This window comes from Schistocerca serialis, chromosome 11 (genome assembly GCF_023864345.2).
Source record: "Schistocerca serialis cubense isolate TAMUIC-IGC-003099 chromosome 11, iqSchSeri2.2, whole genome shotgun sequence".
Classification (NCBI taxonomy): Eukaryota; Metazoa; Arthropoda; class Insecta; order Orthoptera; family Acrididae; genus Schistocerca; species Schistocerca serialis.
Genome location: NC_064648.1, coordinates 140,802,434 through 140,828,643, shown reverse-complemented (window position 1 = coordinate 140,828,643; position 26,210 = coordinate 140,802,434). Strand labels below are relative to the sequence as shown.

Sequence of the window (26,210 nt, the reverse complement as noted above, 5' to 3'; positions counted from 1 at the left end):
TAGCATCTGCCCCATATAACAGAAGTAATAGGGGTTTAGCACTAGGATTCGAGGACAGTGGACCACTTATGGAGACAGTAAATATACCAAGGGGACAACATTACACGTGCCAAAAATTTATTAACTGAATAACAGAATTTTAATTTATGCATGCAGAGAGAGAACAGCACCGATAGAAATTAACAGAGATGTACGACAAGAGTGCCGTCTCTCACCCACTTTATTTAACATATATGTCGTTCTGACAATACTGTTAGACAGTCGAATGATAAATTAGTCAAGGAATAAAATTAATTTCTAGAAATACACATTTACATACTGTAATCTTTGCTGATGGCCAAATAATTTGCCGGTCGTTGTGGCTGAGCGGTTCTAGGCCCTTCAGTCCGGAACCGCGCTTCTGCTACGGTCGCAGGTTCGAATCCTGTTTCAGGCATGGATGTGTGTCCTTAGGTTAGTTAGGTTTAAGTAGTTCTAAATCCTGGGGACTAATGACCTCAGATGTTGTCCCATAGTGCTCAGAGCCATTTGTTAAGTCCCATAGTACTTAGAGCAATTTGAACCAAGTAATTTACAAAAAATGGACGATTATTTACGATTTACTCTACATCTCTAGGACTCCACAGCTTCAACATGTCACAAAATACAACGTAAGTTATGACTTTCTAAGGAAAATACCCAAAGTGTACTAAAATAGTGCTAAATGGAAAATCATTTTCAAAGGGAATCTCACTTTATGCTGTTAGGATATGATGCAATTATCGTAACGTTATATCCAATAAGCTAAGTAAGTTTGAAATGATACTTGGCACTATACAGGTAACATTACCCAATGATAGCAAGAAAGATATAAAACCAAATTCTACGAAGTAATGGCAACATCTATCCTCACATGTGGACGTGAGACTTGGAAAGTAACTAAGAAACGCCAAAGGAGGATACAATCAGCTGAAACGAAATTTTTCAGATAGTGAAAGGATGTACTCATTGAACCCTCTGCCAGGCACTTAATTGTGAATAGCACAGTAATCACGTAGATGCAGATGTACTCTGAGAGAACAAATAAACAGTTCTCAAATGGGGACAGAATTAAATACATTTTGCACCAATGAAAGAATGGAAAATGCGACGATAAAATGAAAAAGCACATTGAAAGAATAAAGCAGAAAGAATAGTTCGACATGTAATATACTTTATGCTGTAGGACAGAGATACAGGAATACCAAGGGGAAGCTGGCATCTGCGAAGGTAGAACAGGCTATAAAGTTACTGCCTGAGTTAAAGAAGATGATGAAAGAATATCAAACCAGTGCCGTCAACAGTATTTCATTTACACATGTGGATTTCACAAGCAAAAGATGAAGAGGTAGAGAAAATGTATGACGGCACCGGATAGGCAACTCAGTATCTAAGGGAGATGTTAAACTAGTAAACAGGGGAAGATCGAATGCTGCGGTAGGGGAAGGAACATAAGACGGTGTTATCGCAAAATTTGGGCTCGGTGGTATGAAGGGGAGAGGAGAGACAATACTAGAGTTTTGTGATAAACATCGGATAGTGGTAGCGAATACACCGCTCACAAATCATAAAAGCAGGAAGTATGCTTAGGCGCGGCCTGGAGTGGAGTCAGCTCGATGACGTTACTGATAAGCTGAGATTCCGAAATGAGATAATGGATTGTAAGATTTAATCAGGGGCAGATATAGACTAAGACCACAATGAAATGAGGCTAAACAATAGGATGAATATAAAGAGAACTGTCAAGAAAATTAAAGGTGGCAATAAAGAGGAGAATCTGAAAATGGGTGGACGTGCTGTAATGAATATCACAGTAGGTAGTTCAGTTAAAGGGGAAGGGGTCACAAAGAAGCTGGAAGTGTGTTCCTCGAACCACTCCGTCACAGTCCTGGCCTTGTGAGATGGGGCATTACCTTATTGAAAAATGCCACTGCCGTCGGGAAACATGTTCGTTCTAAAGGAGTGTATGTGTTGTGCCATCCAGTGTACGATACACCTTGGCCGTCACGGTGCCTTGCACGAGCTCCATTGAACCCACGAATGCCTGTGTGAATGGTTTCCAGAGCATAATGGAGCCGCCGCCAACTTGTCTCCGTACCGCCGTACAGGTGTCAAGGGGCTGTTCCGCTGGAAGGCGACAGATTCGCGCCCTGCTATTGGGATGAAGAAGGTATCGGGATTCATACAGCCATGCAAGACTCTGCCACTGTTGCACTGCCCAGTGCTGAACATTCCAGGCGAAGTCGTCAGTGTCGTGCTGTTCATATTAGCACAAGCATGGGTCGCCGGCTGCGGAGGCCCATCGTTAGGAGTGTTCAGTGCACTGTGAGTTCACACAGACTTGTGCCCTGTCCAGCATTAAAGTCCCGTGTTAGTTCCACCACAGTTGGCAGCCTGTCCTGTTTTGCCAGTCCGCCCAGCCTACTACATCCGACATCTGTAATGGGAGGTGGCCGCCCAACCCTACGACGTCTGGACGTGGTTTGTCCTTGGCGTTGAAGACATTCACCACAGCTCTCCTTGCAGTTTTTGAAATGCTCGTACCTAACCTCCGCACCATCGCAGTCTGCCCTCGGTCAAACTCAGACAGAACGCGAGCCTTCACAATTCTACACACAGACAGCACACTCATTGATACCACATGCACCGTACGTGTGTCTGTTCAGCAGGCATATCTCGCCGGCTGATGCCGCTATCGCCTGGATGGATTTATATCGATAGTAGGCCATTATGTTCTGGCTGATCAGTGTAGGTACGAGTAGAATAACTGAGAAAAAACTTTCTGTAATGGAACAAATATTGTCGGCCGAAGTGGCCGAGCGGTTCTAGGCGCTACAGTCTGGAACCGCGCGACCGCTACGGTCGCAGGTTCGAATCCTGCCACGAGCATTGATGCGTGTGATGTCCTTAGGTTAGTTAGGTTTAAGTAGTTCTAAGTTCTAGGGGACTGATGAGCTCAGAAGTTAAGTCCCGTAGTGCTCAGAGCCATTTGAACCATCTGAAGAAATATTTAAACTGATATTCGAATCAAAGAAGTAGGAAAATACTCGGGAAAAGACAGGAATAAAGCAATATGTACTTAGGAACTAAGCACAGGGAAACCATGACAAGAAAGCTGCACCAAAATTGTGAATAAATCGAAAAAGAAATGAGCGTCGGAAAAGATAAATTCAGCATACAAAAAAATCAAAACCACATGCGTTGAATTAAATGCAGAAGTGTCAACATTAATAGTGCAGAAAGAGTTACGATGTTAAACGCAGAGGAGAGACAGGATATGTGGAAAGACGGTGTTTAATGGCTTTAGGAGGGAAAGGAGCTGTCAGTGACGAGCTGGAAGAAGAAACAGACGTCAATAAGGGGTTCATTATTACAGCCAGAGTCTGACACAGCTATGGAGGACTTGCGCTTGAATAAGGTAAAAGACATACATACTCAAGTTTTGCAATTCCTAAATGCGCTGGGATTAAACGCAACAAAACGACTTTTCATGTTGTGGTGGAGACTTTTGAAAATATCATCGGTACAATTCCAAAGGTAGTAAAGGGAAATAAATGCGAGACTTATTGCACAATCAGTACAGTAGCTCAAGAATGCAAGTTTCAGAAACAAATAGTATAGGATGCAAAAATAGTTGTGGACGTGACCGATGGTTTTGCTTTAGAAAAGGTAAAGGCAGTTCTGAAGAAGCAACACTTAAGAAAAATTAAGGCTCCTTTATGGGATTTGCAGACCTAGCAGAAACGTTAGGGAATGGTGAAGGATTATCGAAATTCTGAGAAAATAACAGTGAGCATTACGGAAAGACGTGAAATATACATATGTATAAGTATCGAGAAGTAACAATTAGTACTGAAGACAAATGACGAAGTGCTCGTATTAAGAAAGGTATAAGACAGAGATCAACTCTTTCGTTCTTACTGTTCAATGTGGCCGCGCGGAGTGGCCGCGTGGTTTGAGGCGCTGTGTCACGGATTGCGCGGCTCCTCCTGCCGGAGGTTCGAGTCCTCCCTAGGGCATGGGTGTGTGTGTTGTCCTCAGCATAAGTTAGTCTAAGTAGTGTGTAAGTCTAGGGACCCCAGACCTCAGCAGTTTGGTCCCTTGGGAATTCACAAACATTTGAACATTTTGTTCAACGTGTACATCGCAGAAGCAGTGACAGGTCGGTCCAGGAGTGGGGTTAAACCACAGAGTGAAAGATTATCAGGGATAAGATTCGCAGATGACATTGTTCATGTCAGTGAGAGCAATGAGTATTTGCAGAACATACTGAATAGAATGAACAGTCTACAGAGCACAGAAAATCGACTGAGAGTAAATCGAAGAAAGGCGAAAATAGCGAGGTGCGGAAGAAACGTGGTTTGTGAGAAAGTCTATTGTTATCAAAAAAATTTTCCTTGTTTTGGGAAAGATGTTTCTGAAAATGTGTGTATGGACTGCAGCTTTGTGTGGAACCCAATGTCAGACGAGGAAATCCCAGAAAGAAGAGAGTCAAAGCGTTTTGGGCGTGGTGCTATGGAAGGATGTTGAAAATTAGGAGGACTGATAAGATACGGAATGGGGAGCGGAGAAGATTATATGGAAAACATTTACAAAAAGAAGAGGCGTGATGATGGCTCATGTGTTAAGAATCAAGGAATAACTTTTATGATGCTTGAAGGAGTTACAGAGTATGAAAATCGTAGGGCAAGACAGAGATTGGAATATACGGAAAGAGCAATTGTGGACGGAGGGCGCAACTGCTGCTCTGGGGCGAAAAGTTGGCACAGGAGGGGGAACACCGTTGTGGCCACTGTAAAACCTGTAGGGACATTGATCAACGGAAAAAAATGGCGATTTAGAAGATAATTGGCCTTTTTAACTGGCATTCTTGCTTACTTCTGCCAATAGAAAGTGTGTCTGATATTCAAATGACAGGAAAGAGAGCGTTGACTACTGAATATATTTGAATTTCCATTGACATTTGCAGTCAAAGTCCATCATAAAACCTGTACTGAAGTTGTGTTTCGTTGTCTTCTGCTATCGGACAGTGCTACAGGTTGTCCCATGTTTATACAGAAAACACGTACAGGAACGTCTTCATGTTCTTACATGTTTCTTCTCTCCACATTAGTTTAGGTATCTAGTTAGTATTTATCGAATACTTTTATGGAAGAAAACTATATCCCTCAAGGAGATGTTTCAACTGTGACGTGGTTTCTGATGGCTATAACTAACAATACGTCAACGGACTGTTCGGGCGCTTTAGTTGCGGAGAGTTTTTCAGTTTTCAATACATCTTTCACAATTGCAGCAAGTACGCACCAACTGCAGATGATTGCTAAGATGGGCACACAGACCTGGATTCAAGTAATTGTCAGAAAATAAACTGCATGTGTTGCTTGTTAACATCCTTTCCGTCTTCCAGAACTGAAACTGAGGGACATCTTTTTAAATTTGAAGGCGTCGGTGAGGTATATGGGCATCCATTTTCATCAGGCGTTCAAGTGCCTGCCACATCTGAGGAACTGTTGCTCTCGATCCATCAAAGCCCTGGAAATTTTAAAGCGTGCAGCACACAGAGTTTGGGAAGAAGATCGAGCAGGCCTGATCCGGTTTTAAAGAGCGTTTGTCTGGTCCCAGCTTCATGGTGGATTGATGATCAGACCTTCTAGACCATCATATTTGGAAGTCCAGTGGGTGGGCATTACACTGGCAACAGGTGCATTTAGAGCCTCTTCACCGAAGCTCGCCAGCCACCACTTCTAATCTGACGACAGCTGCTCGCCGTAACCCATCTCCACGGCTGAGGCCGCTAATGCAATCCTGTGCAGTGGCGCTTGACCTGGTGGTAAGGCAGTTTGGATTCTGGTGGCGGAAAAAGTTTTTACTGCCAGTATTTGGGTGGCGAGGGGAGGAGAGGTGGTGGTGTAAAGCTCCTGGTCACCACGCTCTACGCCAGTGTTCTCGTTTGAATACCAAAGCTGTCTGCAGTGTCTCACGAAGTGGGGGCATGCAACACTGTTGATGGTGGTTTGTCTGCTGGATGGGGATGTTTAGCCTGGTGGCCCCCTTTGTGTCATTCATGAGGAGCAGGCCATGTGCCAGCACTGGCTTTCACCCTCTCCTTTCCCCTGTCATCATCATACAAAACAAAGATCACACTACACACACACACACACACACACACACACACACAATACATACATGGAATATTACAAATATTGTAATGGATCACGTTGTAAATAAAAATAAAACAAAGAAGCTACTCACTGTGCAACAAGCTTACAAAATGTCTTGTAAAATCTAATTGCCAGCATACCATACTGATTCTCTCCCACTCACAGAGTGGCTTTTCGATAATCGTCTGTGAGCAGTGGGACCATTTGGGAACCGAACAAAGAGCTGTATTTTAAAAGTGGTTGTGGCGAATACTAAGCCTTACAACACAGGTGGAGTAATTCACCACCATATTATGTTTAGAAGCCATTACTTATTTTAAATTTGACTGATTTTAAAGATCGTAATTATTTAGGTATATTTGCTAACGTCTTACATGAGCACATGAATTTTAAGTTTGTTTATTGAAATGTATCTAGACAGAGAGGATCCCTTGGGTGCTCAATGGTTTTCTCTGATTGTGTCCTCAGAGTCTGCCTACCAGATGCTTTCACAATCCGTCATGCTGAGCTATAGGATATTTGGAAGGCTCTGTGTCGTATGAGATGATACAAAGGAAACATGTTTCTAAACTGATCCAATACCCTTAGTGCTCTACAGGCATGTAGGTGAAAATGTTTCGTAAAATATACGAACTGCATTTCTCTTGCGGCCACATTGTGGATAGGTGGTGGTGTTCTGCCAGGTACCTGGGCTGGAAACCAACAGGTAGATATAGAGGTGAAGGAGGCCTGTAGGGAGTGGCAGTTGAGGAAAGCATCATTCCCTTGGAACCTGTGAACTCACCGTTGAGCCAGAAGGTCAGGCGTGAATGGGAAGGTGAGTGGCTTATCACTTGTCACCGTACTGGACGTTGCTCTTTGTGGGTGGCGTTTTCTCCGTAGAAAGTTCCAGCCATTTCTGAAATTCGTTGAACTGACCAGATTACACTCTAAGCTGTTAGGTTGAAGGGGTTTCAGAGCGGTGTCACATCCCTTACCAGTCCAACCTTTAGTCAGCTGCAGTTCCTGCTGCTCCATTTAAAATCTTTCATTGTACCATTCCTCTTTTAGTTGACTGCTTTACAAATCATGATTTAATACATCATAGTGTCTCTTTCTCCCTCTCTCTCGCTCTCTCTCTCTCTCTCTCCTCTCTCTCTCTCTCTCCTCTCTCTCTCTCTCTCTTTCGCTATGTGTGTGTGTGTGTGTGTGTGTGTGTGTGTGTGTGTGTGTGTGTGTGTGTGTGCGCGTCTGTCTGTATGTGTGTGAATTCCTATGGGACCAAACTGGTGAGGTCCCTAGACTTACACACTACTTAAACTATGTTAATAACAACACACATACCCATGGCTGAGGGAGGACTCGAAACTCCAGTGGGAGGGGCTGCATAATTCGGCACACGGCACCTCTAAGTGGGCGGCCCACACAGAGTGGAAATATTGTAAAACATATTGTGACTGTGTACTGGAAACTTGGAGTTTCAATAGAGACTAGCAACTGTCACAGAAAAGCCTTACGTAAAATGTTGCCTGCGAATTCCCAACTGCGTCTTATGTAGAAAGTAATATCAATAGCTGGGTTGGATTGTTTGGTGGAAGAGACCAGACAGCGAAGTCATCGGTCTCATCGGATTAGGGAAGGAAGTCGGCTGTACCCTTTCAAAGAAACCATCCAGGGATTTGCCTGGAGTGATTTAGGGAAATCACGGCAAACCTAAATCAGGATGGCCGGGCGCGGGATTGAATCGTCGTCCTCCCGAATGCGAGTCCAGTGTGCTAACCACAGCACCACCTTGCTGGGTTCAATAGCTGGCAATGCTGGGACACAGTGGGGTGGGGGATTACTCTATCAAGGAATCCAACAACTCTTCCATAGAAGGGAGAAATGTCTCTTTTCATCTCCTTTCAAAGAGTATCAAACTAACATTCACCCCAACAGTCGCATCTGTGACTATTTTCTAATAAAAAATTAGAACAAGCATTAAAGATTTAATTTAATAATTGCCAACCTCTTGCTTCTTTTCAGAGTCTATGGTAATTCTGTCCATTTTGTAACGAGAATTTTATAAGAATAGCAATTGTCATGATGTTAACAGTTCTTTTGTATTATTTATTACAGCATAATTCTTGTACAATCATCATGTCCAGCGTACTGGGTGAGTACTGTTCTGGAATGAGATCTCAGGTAGAAGGACAAAACGATGGACCAAGACATTCTGAAATAATGATTCAGTAGACATACATAAAAACTTTTGAAGTCAGTTGAGCCGGCCGCGGTGGCTGAGCGGTTCTAGGCGCTTCAGTCCGGAACCGAGCGACTGCTACAGCCGCAGATTCGAATCCTGCCTCAGGCATGGATGTGTGTGATATCCTTAGGTTAGTTAGGTTTAAGTAGTTCTAAGTCCTAGGGGACTCATGACCTCAGACGTTAAGTCCCATAGTGCTCAGAGCCATTTGAACCATTTGATGCCAGTTGATTACATGGCATGCTCATTGAAACTGGATTTTGATATAACATCTCACATAATAAATAATGCTGTAAAGACACTGTTGCACAACTGAGAACATATTCGCAACAATAACAAAAAGTTTGGTTATGTGGACGATACATACCTCCTACAGGTGGCTTGAATCCCAGAGCTGCAGAAAGAAAAGTAGAGTAAATATATAAAGTCAACAGAGTCTGTTTTTCATAAATATAAATGTACAAAAGTAAATGAGATAAGTGCAGGAGAATAGTATAGTTCTAAGTTTCTTCAGCAATGGCAGTCGCTTGTATACAATAGACACATATCTAAATCATGAAGCAAAGAAGAAAACTTTCTACTGATGGTTTAAAAACTTAATTTCAGACAAATTTCAATTAACGATGTTCTCATTGCGTAATATTTATCAGTCCTAGGAATCTGCATGGCAACAAATAAAATGAAAACAAAATTATATCAATAAAACACACTCAGCGCAGTGCCTATGCGAACAATCAAAACAGCTTTCTATAGCACTCTGGCGTGTTCCTTTGCCTGTTTTGCCCAGTCGGAACTAGTTATTGACTTTCAATGCCTTTGAAGTTTATAGGAGATTACAGTGAAATCTGTCTTAGTTTTATTTCTTTTGAGTTCAGCTGTCACAAGGCATATCTTGAATTTCATTCATATAAGATCTTCAGACTCATCCAAAGTAACCCTAAATATTGGAAGATATCATTTAAAAAATCTGTGAGATTTAGAAAAATATGTGAGACAAGATGATACCTTAGTTTTAAACGATCAAACTTAATTTCCTTTTACCCCTCTCTTAAATTAAGTTTCATTTATATAATAGGCTAAAATTGTAAATTCTGTTCTATTTTCATCTGTTCGGACTGCAGCAACACACACAGAAACAAGTTTATGTTTCATTTATAATGATATTTAGCCATAAGTCACAAATAATTTTATCTGTGTTTGTGAGGCATAGTTGTCATCTGTCAGTGGCTTAGGAAGGCAAAAGGTTGTTACTTATTCAACAAATAATATTTTGAAGTACGTTAGGAAAATTTTCCCTAGATACAATTAAAAAAATGAAATTATGCCAAGGCTAATTACTAAAGATATTAACTATTTAATGATGTAAAGATAAATAAGGTACACTTTACACTAACTGCGAATAAAGTAAAGTTTTGCATTCAGAATAAGATAGATTCTTGAGCAGAGATGCAACGAGCACTCTGGGACAAAACCTGTCACAGTGTTTGCTGCCCTTATTTGTATATGACATAGCATTCCAAGATAGTGGAATCGAAGATGGCAAGGCAGGAAATTAAAAAATCCAAGACAGGGCAACTACTGAAATATCCAAGATGATGGAACTACCTCACTTCTCCAAATTTTAAAATGATGCGAAATTTAAGAAGCCTACTTATGACAGCGAGAAATTCAAAAAGCCCAGACTAGCGTGTGCTGCCCTATTTTGGATGCGCTCAGTATACCCAAATGGCATGTATATTGCCAATACATTTAGGGGCAGTGTTATGGAACAGTGTCTCCCATAACTGCTCTGTAATCTAATTAATAACCCATTCATCAAATTAGACTACAAATTCGATTCAATTTTCGAGCGATAAATGAAAGTGTACATGTAACTGAAACAAATGTCAGCGATTGGGAATCTAATAAGTTCTTCATTATTGCAAGTCTATGCTGTGACTGATGTGTGTAACGTTTCTGTGTAAGCTGGGTCTGCTGGCTGGCTGTGGGAAGTCGAGAACTGCACGGCGAGAATAGCAAGTGGTTCACAAAACTTTTTTTCGCTGAAAGGGACAGAATGCAGCCAGGTACACACTGGGAAGCAGCTGCAGCGCGGGACAGATGTGGGACGCCTTGCGTGGTCACTGGATGGGCAGCCTGGAGAAATCTGCGTTCTGTAAATTCCATTGTGAGAAGGAGCAAAAATAATAACTTTTAAAAATATAGAGGTTGAAATTTAGGGGCAGATATTCGTAGGCACCTGCTACAGGTGTCGAAGACTAAAACCTACGAGACTTAGAATCCTTTCTACTGTCAGTTGCCATCAGATAATAGAGTGCTGTTGTCATACTGAATACTAGCTCTCGGAAGCTAAGTAAGGTTTCACTACTCTTGTGGAAGATGCAGTTTTATAATAGGACCTGGTTAGCGATATTATACGGCTTATCGTCTGATGTTTATTGTTTCACGAAACCGTGAACAGTAAACGTTTTTGTTTAATGATCCAGGATTGTATCGCCCATCTGAGGGAAGACGAAACCAACTACTCAGTGTTTCAACAAGATGATGCTACTGCTAACACAGCTTACACTATGCGTCTTATGGAAGAGTTTTTTGGCGAAATTTTCATCTCAAAGAACCTATGGCAGCCTCGCTCCTCGGAGTTTTCGCCAACAGACTTTTTTCTTTGGGGAATAGCATGTAGTGTACCGCAAACGGCACTGCTTCATTCGAGATTTAAATATTGAAACAACTTCATACACGAGAAGCATACCATAATCAGATGGACAGAAAGGGATTCCCAATAAAATTAGGCGGGTTGAGCCTTGTATAGTCACTCGTGGATGTCATTCCCAACATAGTGTACATAGTAACCACACAGTTACTTTCTGAGCACCCATACAAACAGTGGCACTCAATACACATATTATATATTCGTTACAGAGGAAATGTTGAGGAAGAAGAAATCCTGACCTCTGCCGCATTCGAGCAACGAAAAAATTCATAGGTGACAAATGAAAATTTCTATCAACGCTGGGGTTCTAAACCGGGTCTTCCGTTTAAGCAGGAAGATGCATAAACTAAGTACGCTACCTTGATATAGCAGTTAGACTCAACTGCGCAGGCTACACAAGTGTGCTACCCGTGCTACATCCATATTCCTGTTCGCCGCACAGCCGGCCATGTTGACCGAGCGGTTCTAGGGGCTTCAGTCCGGAACCGCGCTGCTGCTACGGACGCAGCTTCGAATCCTGCCTCGGGCAGGGATGTGTGTGATGGCCTTAGGTTAGTTAGGTTTAAGTAGTTCTAAGTCTAGGGGACTGATGACCTCAGATGTTAAGTCCCATGGTGCTCAGAGCCATTTGAACCATCATTCGCCGCACACAGCCAAAGTTGCGTCCCCTAGCCCTCTTCCCTCTTTTCGCTCACCGCATCGCACACAGTCCCTTGCAAGGGCGGGTGAAGAGTGCTCTGCACTGAATGATGATGTTAGCCCTGACGGCGGATATACACTGCTGATCCAAAAGGTTATGACCTCGTGCTTCATAGCCTGTTTGTCCGTCTTTTGAACGAAATACCGCACTGATTTCGAGTAACAGGGTTCCGACGTTTTGGAAATTTGGAAATTTGTGGTAAGTTGCTATGGGACCAAACTGCTGAGGTCATCGGTCCGTAGGCTTACACACTACTTAATCTATCTAAAACTAATTTATGCTAAAGACAACACACACACACCCATGCCCAAGGGAGGACTCGAACCTCCGATTCGGGCAGCCATGCGAACCGTGGCAAGGCGCCTGAGACCGCACGGCTACCCCGCGTGGCCCCGACGGTTTGTCGGCACAGCTCATGTAATTCGCGTAAATAACGGGCCGCTGATTTGCTTACGCAGTGATGGCACCAGATAGCGACTCAGATGGCTACCGTAGGATTTACATCAGACGCATTTGGTCGCCGAGACATCACCGTGAGTTCACTATATTGCTCCTCAAACCACTGTAGCACGGTTCTCGCTCCGATACACGGACCATTATACTGCTGAAAGATGACATCGCCGTCGGAGAAGACGTCGAGCATGAAGGGATGGCCGCCCGGTGTGGCCGAGCAGTTCTAGGCGCTACAGTCGTGAACCGCCTGACCGCTACGGTCGCAGGTTCGAATCCTGCCTCGGGCATGGATGTGTGTGATGTCCTTAGGTTAGTTAGGTTTAAGTGGTTCTAAGTTCTAGGGGACTGATGACCTCGGAAGTCCCATAGTGCTCAGAGCCATTTGAACCATGAAGGGATGCAGGCAGTATGCAACTGTCAATGTGTCTCCGATTACTACCACAGGTGCCACGCAAGTGCAGGAGAATGTCTCCCACACCATAACACTGCTCCCACCAGCCAGTGTCAGTGGGTCGCTGCACGTTTGAAACCGCCGTTCACCTCGATGTCGACCATCGACCTAGTGCAGCAAAAATGTGGTTCACCCGAAGAGCCGACACTTTTCCATTGATCGACGGTCGTATCCCGATGGTCCTGTGCCCACTGCAATCGTAACTAACGATGTCGTTGCCTCAACATGTGAACACGTGGGGGTGGTGTGCTGCGGAGCTCCGTGTTGAGCAATGCACGATGAGAGGTGTGCTCCGGAACACTCGTGCTGCACCAGCACTGTGCTCTTTCGGCAGAGGTGCCACAGATCACCATCCGTGCCAGTTCACATAGCAGAGAAGCCTCCGAGACCAAAGTCCTGTGAAGAATAGTGGACGTCTAGCCATTCAGCGCCTAATAGTAGTTTCACAGTCGAACCCCTTCCCGCAGATGCTGACGACAGTAGCACGTGAACATTCGACCGTCTCCGCCGTTTTAGAGATACTCGTTCACAGGTTCTGCGTAATAATAATCTGCCATTTGTCGAAGTCGCTTATCTCGGTGGATTTCGCCATGTGCAGCCCGTATCTCCGCCATCCGTGGCTGCTCCACTCACGCACTTTCGTCACTGCGTGACGGGCCCGCAGCGCCAGCAGGCGGCGTCCAGCGACGCGGTGGACAGTGGTCGTAATGTTTCGGCTTATCGCTGTATATCTGTGTAAGTGGTGCCTCTTCTTTCGGACATGTCGGGAAGAAAAGACACCACTCATATAGGTTGAAGATGTTGTTGAAGGCCTTTATGCTCAAAAACATCAGATGGTAGAGAGTGCCAAAATTAGCACTGTGCGATCTAGAACTAACGCTCAGCAACGAATACTTAGTTTTGTCTTATTTACTTTAGCAGGCCAGGCTAATATTGACAGTTCAAAATGACAGCCACTCTTCTCAGTGCACGCCTTATGAGGCATGAAAGTTGCTGCCCCGACTCTGCTTCAGTTATGTACACTGAATACTCCGTGTAGCCACACGGGAAAAAAATACAACTAAGGGCACTATGGTTTATTCGTTTGGATGTTCACGTTACCAATTCTGACGCAGAGACATAAGCAGTTTGCACGACATGTGCCCACCTCTCTTCCCACTGAAGCCCTCGAGCTGCCTGCAGCACTCACTCACTCTGCACGGAGACGCTCACAACGCGACACTACACAGCGCTCTGCCCTCTGCGACTCCTTTCGTACTCACAGGGCTTCAAGTTCAGTGTCTGGACGTAAATTTGCTCAGGTGCCACCACGCAGTTGTCAAACAAACAACACAAAATTGGCTTTGAAGGTGACAAGACTTCCGAGTGTTGTTACCCAAACAGCATTTGACTAACTCAGCTTGTAGCATAGTCGGATTTTCAATCATGAACACGAGAGTGGAATCTAGCTAGTAGCATACTTTTTTAAATGTAATATTTATCAACAAATGCGAACGTTAAGCAAGAAGTTTTGAATAATATTTTTAAAATAAAAGTAGCATCCTTTTATTGACGGTTACTAGATGTCTGAAAATGAATTTAAACTTCTTAGGAATATGCCAAAACGTATTTTATTCAATGAAAAAATTACGTATTTCAATAACACTAGTGAGTCTGTGAAAATGATACTTTCTCATTATCTATCTGATGTATCGGCTTCGTATGCCATATTTCAATTTACTGTCAGCAGCAACGAATAACCAAGATGTTATTCTTACTAAACACTATAGTTCCATATCTGTCAATTGAGATTACACTTTGTTAATAAATATATAAGTTATTTTAAAAATTGAAAGATACAGGGTGACGCAGGAAAACGGGAACATTTCCACAATCCAATAAAACTAGAAGTGGAGAAGGAAATAAATTGCATTCATCGTAACTGAAACCTCCCAACTTTGCCATTTAGGAAACATTGATGGCATTTATCATTTTTCTAAAATTACGACCTTTAGATGGCGTCCTCCTGTTCGAATACATTCGTGAAACCTGCAAAATCTCAGCTGGCATATTGTGGATTGCATCCCAAATTCTCTGTTTTATCTCGTCCAGGGTTCTTGGTCGAGTCGTGTAGACTTTGCTGCACGAGAAAAGTCACAAACGGATAGATCTGGCGATCTAGGAGGCCCGGGTATGTTAACGAATCGTGAGATCACACGGTAGCCAAACAATTCTCGCACGTATGCCACTGATTGCCGTGTAGTGTGTGATGTCGCTCCGTCACGTTGAAACCAGGCTTCTTGAACGTTTGCAAAGTTGTTTAATGCAGGTGTAACGAAAGTTCGTAACATCTCCGCGAACCGATCGGCGTTGGCAGTTATTGTGTTTCGTTGCTCATTTGCGAGACAATACGGTCCGATAATCCCACGTGATGAAACACCACGCCATGCTGTCACTTTAGTAGCGTGTGAAGGGCGCTCATGAACGTCATTAGGATTTGTGTTTTCCCAGTAGCGGTAGTTCCGTTTGTTCACATTACTTGTGCCTCATCTGACGTCCACAACCTTTTTTACAAATTCATCGTCATTGTTTATTTTTGTTATCATTTGTTGACATCCTAGGTGTAATCGGAAATCGTGGTCCTTAAATTGTTGCACCATCTGTAGTTTGCACGGATGAAATTTTAAATCAAGATGAAGGATTCTGCGAACACTCTCCCGGGACACTCCAATCGCTGCTTCTTGCTTACGAATTGACGCCGTGGTCTCCGTAAGACAGACTCGCGTTCAACATCAGTGTTCGCTGGAGAACGCACACTTCTTGGTCGTCCTGTTGGTTTCTTTTTGAGGGCAGATCCAGTGTCTTCAAAGTTATTAATCCAACATTTTATCGCGTCTTTCGACGGAACGACATCATGACATCCTAAATTACAAAAACTTCGAAACTCCCTCTGTGCCGCTAGCAAACAATCATTGTTTTTATGAAACATTTTTATGGCTACCGCATGCTATTGTCCGTTCCACTGACGCATGATTAGGGAAATGGCGAACTGTTTACTTGCTGTCTGTCACGAACCCGCAGTGCTGCCACGTGCGCATGGCTGCCACTACACATTTCAAACTTTCCCGTTATTCTGTGTCACCCTGTATTTATATTACTAGCGAGATTCGGACCATCGAACGTACTAACGTGCTGAGAAACCGACGAATTCGTCGAAATAATGAAAATTGTTTTTAACTGCACTTGGAGATCTGCTAATTGTGAAAGGTCATATTTCAGGGTTCTTTGTCGTACTGTCTTAGAAAATTTGTGTGCGTGCACTGAACTCCATCTGCTACATGTGTGCACAAATTCCGAATCTGTGAGGACCCCTCGTCAATGTAGAATCCTCCTTTTACCACCAGCATAACTGTGACCTGAAGCCACTTTGGCACGAAAAACTCTTAATAATTACCTGACAGGTCTTTCACTGGAAACATTAATAAATTATTTCTTTGGTATTGTGTAACGTCATCACATGTACAATAAGTGCCTTCCCCGTACTCTCTGCACTGCCGAAGCAGTCTGCTACCTCAGCAACAAACCACCTCCGTCGCTCGCTAATGGGCGATCGTTGTCGAAATCCACACGCTGTGTGGAAAGGCCACATCACAGAAGAATTTCAGTGTTCCTACTACAGACCCTGGAAGCAAAAGTATCCCTTACGTGACTTGCTGTAAGATCAAACAAATCGTACTATCTTGCGTACATGGGCATGTTACAGCGTGTCATGAAATGATTCCGTAGTATCCATCATTTTATTTCCTACTGAAAGAAGTTTATGGGCAGTATTACGTTAGTGAAGCATCTGTACGAGGCTAATTCGCAAACTAATGTTACAAAAATTTTTTGAGGTGCAAAAAATTTAATTTGTCATAACAAAATTTAGATGCATTGTAGTACAGGTGTTGCATAATTTTTTCACGCGATCACCATTTATCTCTATACATTTTGTCATTCGTAGGACGAGTTTTTTGATTCCTGTGTCATAGACGTCTCCCAACGCCTTTTTCAGTCAGTTCTTCACTTCGATTTTCACATCGTCGTTGTCGGAAAAGTGTTTTCCAATAAGGTGTTTCTTCAATTTATTGGCCGTCCACTGTGGCCGAGCGGTTCTAGGCACTTCAGTCCGGAACCGCGCGACCGCTACGGTCGCAGGTTCGAATCCTGCCTCGGGCATGGATGTGTGTGATGTCCTTAGGTTAGTTAGCTTTAAGTAGTTCTAAGTTGTAGGGGACTGATGACCTCAGATGTTAAGTCCCATAGTGCTCAGAGCCATTTTTGAGCGGTGTGCGGACGCGGGTTCTCATGGAGGGAACAAACTCTCGTTCTCAGCACGTCTGTTTTGTATGGCTCTGCTAAGTTTCTTCAAGATCCCACAACATCTTCCAGCATTTATTGTCCCACCTATTAGCAAAAAATCAATGCACAGAACTCTTTTCCTGTCCCAAAACACTGACACGACGATTTTCCTTGCTATATCCTGGGTTGTGAATTTCATGGCTATAATATCTCCGTTCATCTCCCTTTACAGACCCTCTATATACTTCATTTACCTTTCAGCTTTCCCTTCCTTGCTTAGGACTGGTTTTAAATCTGAGCTCTTCATATTCATACAGTTGCTTCCCTTTTCTCAAGAAGTATTTTTAAATTTACTGTAGGTGGAATCAATTTTTCCCCTAGTGACACAATCCTACATTTGTCCTCTAGCCATTCCTGTCAAACTCATTTTGAGAGACGTTTTTATTCCCATTCGCTTGCTTTATTTACTGCATTTTTATATTTTCTTCTTTCATCAATTGAATTCAATATCTCTACTATGCCTTGTCTTTCGACCTATTTGATACTCTGCTGCCTTCGCTATTTCATCTCTTATAGCTTAAGGCCTACGATTTTTTTTCTCCGGACTGGAAAGAGATAGAAACATGCGCATTGTTTTAAAATGAGGCCGTGTTCATTGTCAATATGTCCCAGAGATGGCAGCACCATACGGCAGATGGAATTTTACCGCCAGCGGCGAGAATGAGAACTGTTTTAAATACTTAAAATGGCGACGTTTTCCTTACTTGAACAGCGTGCAATCATTCGTTTTCTGAATTTGCGTGGTGTGAAACCAATTGAAATTCATCGACAGTTGAAGGAGACATGTGGTGATGGAGTTATGGATGTGTCGAAAGTGTGTTCGTGGGTGCGACAGTTTAATGAAGGCAGAACATCGTGTGACAACAAACCGAAACAACCTCGGGCTCGCACAAGCTGGTCTGACGACATGATCGAGAAAGTGGAGAGAATTGTTTTGGGGAATCGCTGAATTACTGTTGAACAGATCGCCTCCAGAGTTGGCATTTCTGTGGGTTCTGTGCACACAATCCTGCATGATGACCTGACAATGCGAAAAGTGTCATCCAGGTGGGTGCCACGAATGCTGACGGACGACCACACGGCTGCCCGTGTGGCTTGTTGCCAAGCAATGTTGACACGCAACGACAGCACGAATGGGACTTTCTTTTCGTCGGTTGTGACAATGGATGAGACGTGGATGCCATTTTTCAATCCAGAAACAAAGCGCCAGTCAGCTCAATGGAAGCACACAGATTCACCGCCAGCAAAAAAATTTCGCGTAACTGCCAGTGCTGAAAAAATGATGGTGTCCATGTTCTGGGACAGCGAGGGCGTAATCCTTACCCATTGCGTTCCAAAGGGCCCTATGGTAACAGGTGCATCCTACGAAAATGTTTTGAAGAACAAATTCCTTCCTGCACTGCAACAAAAACGTCCGGGAAGGGCTGCACGTGTGCTATTTCACCAAGACAACGCACCCGCACATCGAGCTAACGTTACGCAACAGTTTCTTCGTGATAACAACTTTGAAGTGATTCCTCATGCTCCCTACTCACCTGACCTGGCTCCTAGTGACTTTTGGCTTTTTCCAACAATGAAAGACACTCTCCGTGGCCGCACATTCACCAGCCGTGCTGCTATTGCCTCAGCGATTTTCCAGTGGTCAAAACAGACTCCTAAAGAAGCCTTCGTCGCTGCCATGGAATCATGGCGTCAGCGTTGTGAAAAATGTGTACGTCTGCAGGGCGATTACGTCGAGAAGTAACGCCAGTTTCATCGATTTCAGGTGAGTAGTTAATTAGAAAAAAAATCGAAGGCCTTAGAACTTGAATGCACCTCGTATATTCCTTTTCCTTGCTCTACTCAATCGCTGCGTAATGCTTCCTCTAAAACTATCAGCAACCTCTAGTTTTTTTAACTTATCCATGTTCCGTCTCCTTAAATTCCTACCTTTTTGCAGTTTCTTCAGGTTTAATTTACAGTTGACTACCAATAAATTGTGGTCAGAGTCCAATCTAACCCTGTAAACGTCTTACAGTTCAAAATCTGGTTCTGAAATCCCTTTCTTGCCATTATGTAATGAATCTGAAACCTTCCAGTGTCTCCAGGAGTCTTCCATGTATACGCGCTACTTTTATGATTCTCAAACAAGGTGTTAGCGATGGCCGCGCGCGGTAGCCGAGCGGTCTGGGGCGCCCTGTCACGGTCCGCGCGGCTCCCCCCGTCGGAGGTTCGAGTCCTCCCTCGGGCATGGGTGTGTGTTGTCCTTAGCGTAAGTTAGTTGTAGTTAGATTAAGAAGTGTGTAGGCCTAGGGACCGATGTACTCAGCAGTATGGTCCCATAAGACCTTACTACAAATTTCCATTGTTAGCAATGATATCCTCTGTGCAAAATTCCACCGGACGGCTTGCTCTTTCATTTATTTCCGTGAGTCGATATTCAATTTTTGCTTTTCTTCCTTTTCCTACTAACAAACTGCAGTCTCCCATCACAGTTAAATTATCGTTTCCTTTAACTATCTGAATAATTTCTTTTATCTCATCATACATTTCTTCCGTCTCTCCATTAGCTACAGAGCTAGTTAGCATATAAACTTGTACAACTATTGTAGGTGTGGATTTAGAGCATATCTTGGCTACGTTAATGCGTTCACTATGCTGTTTCACGTGGGTTATCTGCATTCCTATTTTCTTATTCATTATTACACCCACTCCTGCATTATCCCTTTGTGACTTTGTATTTATAACCCTGTATTCATCTGACAGAAGTCCTGTTTCTCTTGACACCGAGCTTCGCTAAGTCCCGATATATCGAACTTCAACCTATCCGTTTTTAAAACCACTAACCTACCTGCCCAATTAAGGCATTTAACATTCCAGAATCCTATCCGTAGAACGCCAGATTTGTTTTCCTTGGTGATGACGTCCTTCTGAGTAGTTCCTGCATGGAGATCCGAATGGGAGATTCTTTCATCCCCAGAAATTTTTACCCAACAAGAAGCTATCACCATTTAACCATAGAGTAGAGCTACATGCCAAATGGCAAATTACAGCTGCAGTTTCCACTTGCTTTAGGCTGCTCGCAGTACCAGGACAGCAATGCCGTCTTGGTTAGCCAGATGAGTCAATCATCCAGACTGATGCCCCTGCAACGACTGAAAAGGGTGCCGCCCCTTTTCAGGAGCCATATGTTTGTCTGGCTTCTCGACAGGCATCACTCCATTGTTGTTGTACACACAGTACAGCTATGTATCGCTAAGGCAGACAAGCCACCCAAACCGACGGCAAGTCCGTGGTTCATGGGAAACATCGGAAACTATGAACGAAATTTTCGCTCTGCAGCGGAGTGTGTGCTGATAGGAAATTTCCTGACAGATTAAAACTGTGTACCAAACGGAGATTCGAACAAAGGACCTTTGCCTTATGCGAACAAGTGCTCTGCGCTTGGTATGAAACTTTCTGGCAGATTAAAACTATGTTGCCAGACTGAGATTAGAGCTCGGGACCTTTGCCTATCGCGGGCAATTCCTCTACCATCCGAGCTAGCAAGCACGATTTACGACCAGCCCTCACAGCTTCAATTCTGCCAGTACCTCGTCTCCTAGGTTCCAAACTTCACAGGAGCTCTCCTGCAAACCTTGCAGAGTTAGCACTCCTGGGAGAAAGGATATTGCAGAGACAGGGCTTAGTCACAGACAGGTGGATGGTTCCAGAATGAAGTATTGACTCTACAGTGGAATATGCGCTCCTCTGAGTCTTCCTGGCAGACTAAAACTGTATGCCAGACCGAGACTCGGGATCTTTGCCTTTAGTGGGCAAGTGCTCTGCCAGCTAACCTTCCTTCCAGGAGTGCTATTCCTGCATGGTTTCCAATAGAACTTTCGAAGGTATGAGACGAGATACTGGCCAAACTGAAGCTGTGACGACGGGGTGTGAGCTGTGCTTGGGTAGCTTAGCCAGTAGAGCACTTGCGCACGAAAGGCCAAAGTCCAGAGTTCGAGTCTCGGCCTGATACACATTTATAACCTGCCAGGAAGTTTCTAATCAGAGAAGACTCCTCTGCAGGGTGAAAATTTCCTTCTGAAAACATCCCCCAGGCTGTGACTAAGCCATGTCTCCGCAATATAATTTCTTAAGGAGTGCTAGTTTTGCGAGGTTCGCAGGAGGAAAATGGTTCAAATGGCTTTAATCACTATGGGACTTAACATCTGAGGTCATCAGTCCTCTAGACTTAGAACTACATAAACCTAAATAACTTAAGGACGTCATACACATCCATGCCCGAGGTAGGATTCGAACCTGCGACCGTAGCAGCCGCGTGGTTTCGGACTGAAGGGCCTAGAACCGCTCGACCACAGCGGCCGGCTCGCAGGAGAACGTGTGTGAAATTTGGATGGTAGGAGACGAGATGTTGGCACAATTGAAGCTGTGAGGACGGTGCATGAGTTGTGCTCGGGTAGCTCAGTTGGTAGAGCTCTTGCCCACCAGAGGCAAAGGTCCGAGTTCGAGTCTCGGTCCGGCTCACAGTTTCATTGGAAACTATGGTTTAACCAACAGAAAATTGCAATATCGCTTCAGAACAAATTAGTGTATTTGCACGTGCTCTTTACGCTTTTTTCTATAACAATCCAGAAGAATTGTACTTGTTTCCCATTGCCATTACGTGAAGTTTTTCGCTATGTTGTATGTGCTTGGAATGTACGAACATAAATTTGTTTACATCATCAGGTACACCAGTCACATAAGTGCAGCTGACTGCTGTGTATTACATCGAACTTCAAGGAGGAAACTCTCTCTCCCCAGGAGACAACGGCGAGGCAGGCTTGGCTTTAGCCGGTAGCAGTGACGGGAGGGCACTGTGTGCAGCCAGCTCTTTTTCGCTTCTCGGCTAAATGATTACGACTGAAACTTTTTCTACCCACAGGACTTTTATCTGCTACGTCCACCTCTTCAATGACCGCGAAGCCCTCGGTTGTGGAATTTCATAACTCTACTGAAACAATTACTCGTGATCATGTGTTACTCAAAGATCAAATCCTTACCTTGGAAAAATCCGACTTCGTAGATATCGATGACCATCTGCACACAAACTTGTCTTTTTCCATCCTTCAGACCCTTCATGTACAATTTATACTTCCCGTAAGGTAAGGCGACGAACTTTTTTAGCGTGATCGGTCGTGTCCAGTACCGATGCATGTAGTAGGTGCCCTGCCAACAGAGGTAGCGATGTAATTACACAATACAGGTTTTGTGACTAAATCAAAACTTCAACTTGTAGGATTATTCTTTGTCAGGGTCTTTACTGAGTATCAGATGTAGCAGTCTCTTCCTGTTTTTTTTCTGCTCCTTTCATAACTTAGACACGCTTATTGCAGTTTGGTCATCATATATTGGCACATGTAAGTTAAGGAAATAACAAAGGAAGTTGAAATTCACACTCTAATAGTTAACACAGCAATGAGTGAACATCCTGATACTTCTCAGGAATCAGTGGCGAATGACAAAGATGGGAACAGGAAAGTCGAAATCTCAAGGCATTCGCCTAACACGAGTGAAATTAAGAAACAGAGGTCAAGATGTCATGGTCTCCTGACCTTCATTGCTCACATATTCCGCCCTCACAATCATATTCTGCACATGAAGACGCTTCATTCGAACCCAAACTCGATAAGATAAAGTCAGTCTTGTATGAATTCATGTAAATTATATGCAAATAACTAATAAGTCGCAAGTGCTCACCGTGGTTGAAATACTCGAGGCTGGCGTACACACTTAGATTCCAGACACGACGCCACAGGAGCTTTTAGTTCGAGAGAGGCGAAACCGCACGCCAGGAGGCCGGTCCCAACCCATCTACGTCGGCCGGTGACCGCCTGCAGAGCAGACAGCGTTTGCCCGAGTGAAAGGACGACCCCGTGTTCGGCTTAAAAGCAAATTCCGCTACACTGTATGGGAGCGCCCAGCCTACGCATTCTTTACACATAGCACGCAGTTTCAGAGATTTTCGCAGTGAGACAGCAAACGCCAAACACCGATACTACAGATTTCCGGATTGGTCGCCGTAAACGAAACGTCATTCTCCCGTTTTAGATGAGCAATGCTGATTGGCAGACGATATTTCTGACGCCTTGAGCTGAAGGAGTAATGGAAGAGACCGAAAGATATACCCCTTCATGTCTGCCGTGGAGAGGCGCCGTTCCGTTGTCGCTCTTGGAGCGAGAACACGTAACGAGAGCGTGCGTGCTCGTACATGTACTCAAAGAGTGAGGAACAAGTCTCTCCTCAGTACTTCACTGGGAGAGCACCTCTGTTGAGAGCGAATCGAAGTGCTACTCTATATTGAGTCCTTGCAATTAAGCGTTGTCCACTGTATTGGCCGACACCCTTATTGTGCGGTGTGAATGGACAGAGTTATAGTTAAACGCCTGCGAGCGAATTTTGAGTGGCATCGCGGTGGACTGGTTATTTGATCGGTGTACCACGCCAATAGTTAGACTAGGGGCGAATAGAAGTCCTTCATCAAGGCGTAGGGAGAGTTTGATTGGCGAAGGTCAATCCAGATAGAACGAGAGTTATCTTATTTGTCAGCAGCGAGCACCGCAGACAGCAGTCATCGCAGCTTACAGTATTGTGTGCTACAGTTCTTGCGAGTCCCATATTTCCTCCACAACAGTACACTTCACTGCATTTCGCACACGACATTCCAGACCGTACCTAGCAACATTCTAAAGGATAATTATTCAAGTTGAGTATCTCCTCCATGTCCGAACAACATCTCTTTGGTTCACTCAGAGACTCCTGGACACTTCCCTTGTTGAGAGCCCTTCCTGGCACAAAGAGACAATGTGGATGCGATCGAACTGCGGTATGTAGGCACGGTTGAACTACAGACAACACGAGCCGTGTACCTCCTTCCTGGTGGAATGACCGGAACTGATCGGCTGTCGGACCCCATCCGTCTAATAGGCGCTGCTCGTGCATGATTGTTTACATTTTTGGGCAGGTTTTGTGACATCTCTGAACAGTCAAAGGGACTGTGTCTGTGGTACAGTATCCATAATCAGTGACTGTCTTCAGGAGTTCTGGGAACCGGGGTGATACAAAACTTTTCTTTGGTGTGTGTAAATTGATACTTAAATATGGAGCTCTAAAACCGGCAGTATATTTACAATGTGAAGCAGATACTTTTATGAGCTGACGGGTTGATATTTTATCAGTCTGTTTATCGAATATCTATATGTTGATGCCATTTAAATATCGATATATCGGGTACTCGATACCTTAAAAAATATCAACAGTTCTATCAGAAAGAGCAGGTGGCTGTTTCTCGAGGAGGTCCTGGCTATACTTCAGTCTTCCGTGAAGACGTATCCGTGTCCACAGGACTGCATGCATTCGTTCCTGGTGTGACGAAGGCTTACAAACACTACTGCGCATCGTCCGTTAAATCATTCAGTCTTAAGACCAGGTTCTCATTCAAAATGGTCGAAAAATCGATTTTTGTTGCATTTTTGAAAGATATTTGCGTCAGGAATGTTGATATACGGTCTTGGAATTGCAGACTAAACATAAGTAACGAAAACACTATTTTTATCAAATATTGATTAAAATTGGCCAAAAGATAATATTCGGTCAGCCATAATGGATTATCCATTTTGAATTTTGAAAATCTAACTTCAGATTTGTGTTCAGCGACATCAAAAGTGTATGATGACATATAGTTTTTACGCAAATTCTGCTAATAATTAATATAAAAGTTCGCCCTAAACTTTAGTCATGGTTTTCCTCGAGAAACGACTTTTCAAAACTGCACGCAGCATAAAATAAAAACGGTTCATCCTATTAGCTTCTAACTTTGACTCCCGAAAAGCAATAACTACTTTTTGTAAAGCCATAAAGAGTAAAAAAAAAATCCAACACAGAGTTCGATTTAGCATTATATCGCTAAATTTAACGTTGTTTCATTGTAGTTAGGCACAAGCTCCCATAAATTTAGTGTAATATCTACTGATGTTATCCATTTTTGATTTGAGATAACTTCTAGAGGCTACACTCTACTTCAAACTCGTAGGTTCTCGATCAGACCTCGATTATGGGCTCCATTTTCTTCTTTTTTGTATCGAAAATATAAAATATAGTTGAACGTATGTCTTTTCATTGTCTCAAAAAAATTTCGAAACTTTGCATATTTTTTGTTCATTTGAATGAGAACTTGTACGTAATTTCCAATGAAATATGGATTCTCATTCTCTGCAAATCAAGGACAACATCAAGACTGCGTGCCTTGTGACGCCGTAGCAGTGTGGTATCTGTTGTGGAAGGGGCATCTGACTTTTTGTCACTGTGGCTCTTGTGTGCGTGGGGTCGCTAGTCTGTTATTCTGCGCAACGGATTAATCTGAGATGTACCTTTTACCCTGTGGCTACTGCAAGATGCAATTTACACCCCCACACCACTACAGAAGTCAGCAGACGCTCCTAAAGAGAAATGCCTGAAAAACTTTTAGCAATAAATATCTTCTGGAGTCCTCCGCTGTAAGGAAATGACACAAAAATTTAGAAAATTTCTTACGTAGCTAGTCGGATACTTGGATACTGGAGTAGTGCTAGTTAGTGTAAGAAAAACATGAAACTAACGAAAATTATTATTTATTTTGCAAAAATTCTGAGAAATCACAATGGCACTTTTAGTTATGAACTGAACTACTGCAGTGGATGACCGCTACCTACGGATTATGGCTCGGAGGAACCCTGACGGCAACGCCACCATGTTGAGTAATGCTCTTCGTGCAGCCACAGGACGTCGTGTTACAACTCAAACTGTGCGCAACTTCACTCCCGACGTCCATGGCGAGGTCCATCTTTGCAACCACGACACGATTATAGTTGGTGGTGACTTTAATTTACACTCGATATGTTGGCGAAAATACATGTTTAATTTCGGAGGTATGCATAAAATATCATCCGAAATCGTTCTAAACGCATTCTATGAAAATTATTTCGAGCAATTAGTTCATGAGCCCATGCGAATAGCAAACGGTTGTGAAGACACACTTGACCTCTCAGCAACAAATAATCCTGAGTTAATAACGAGCATCAAAACCGATACAAGGATTAGTGAACACAGGGTTG

At 43.6% G+C, this 26,210-nt stretch overlaps 1 protein-coding gene across 1 annotated transcript in view; it reads right to left on the bottom strand.

Moving 5' to 3' along the window:
* LOC126427207 (uncharacterized) overlaps nucleotides 1–26,210 on the bottom strand; it is a 99,993-nt gene that overhangs the window by 11,219 nt on the left and 62,564 nt on the right. Inside the window, exons 4-5 of the mRNA XM_050089439.1 lie at nucleotides 22,122–22,287; nucleotides 8,771–8,797 (exon numbers count right to left, since the gene is read on the bottom strand). Of these exons, the coding sequence (XP_049945396.1) occupies nucleotides 8,771–8,797; nucleotides 22,122–22,287 (193 nt within the window). The remainder of the gene's footprint in view (nucleotides 1–8,770; nucleotides 8,798–22,121; nucleotides 22,288–26,210) is intronic.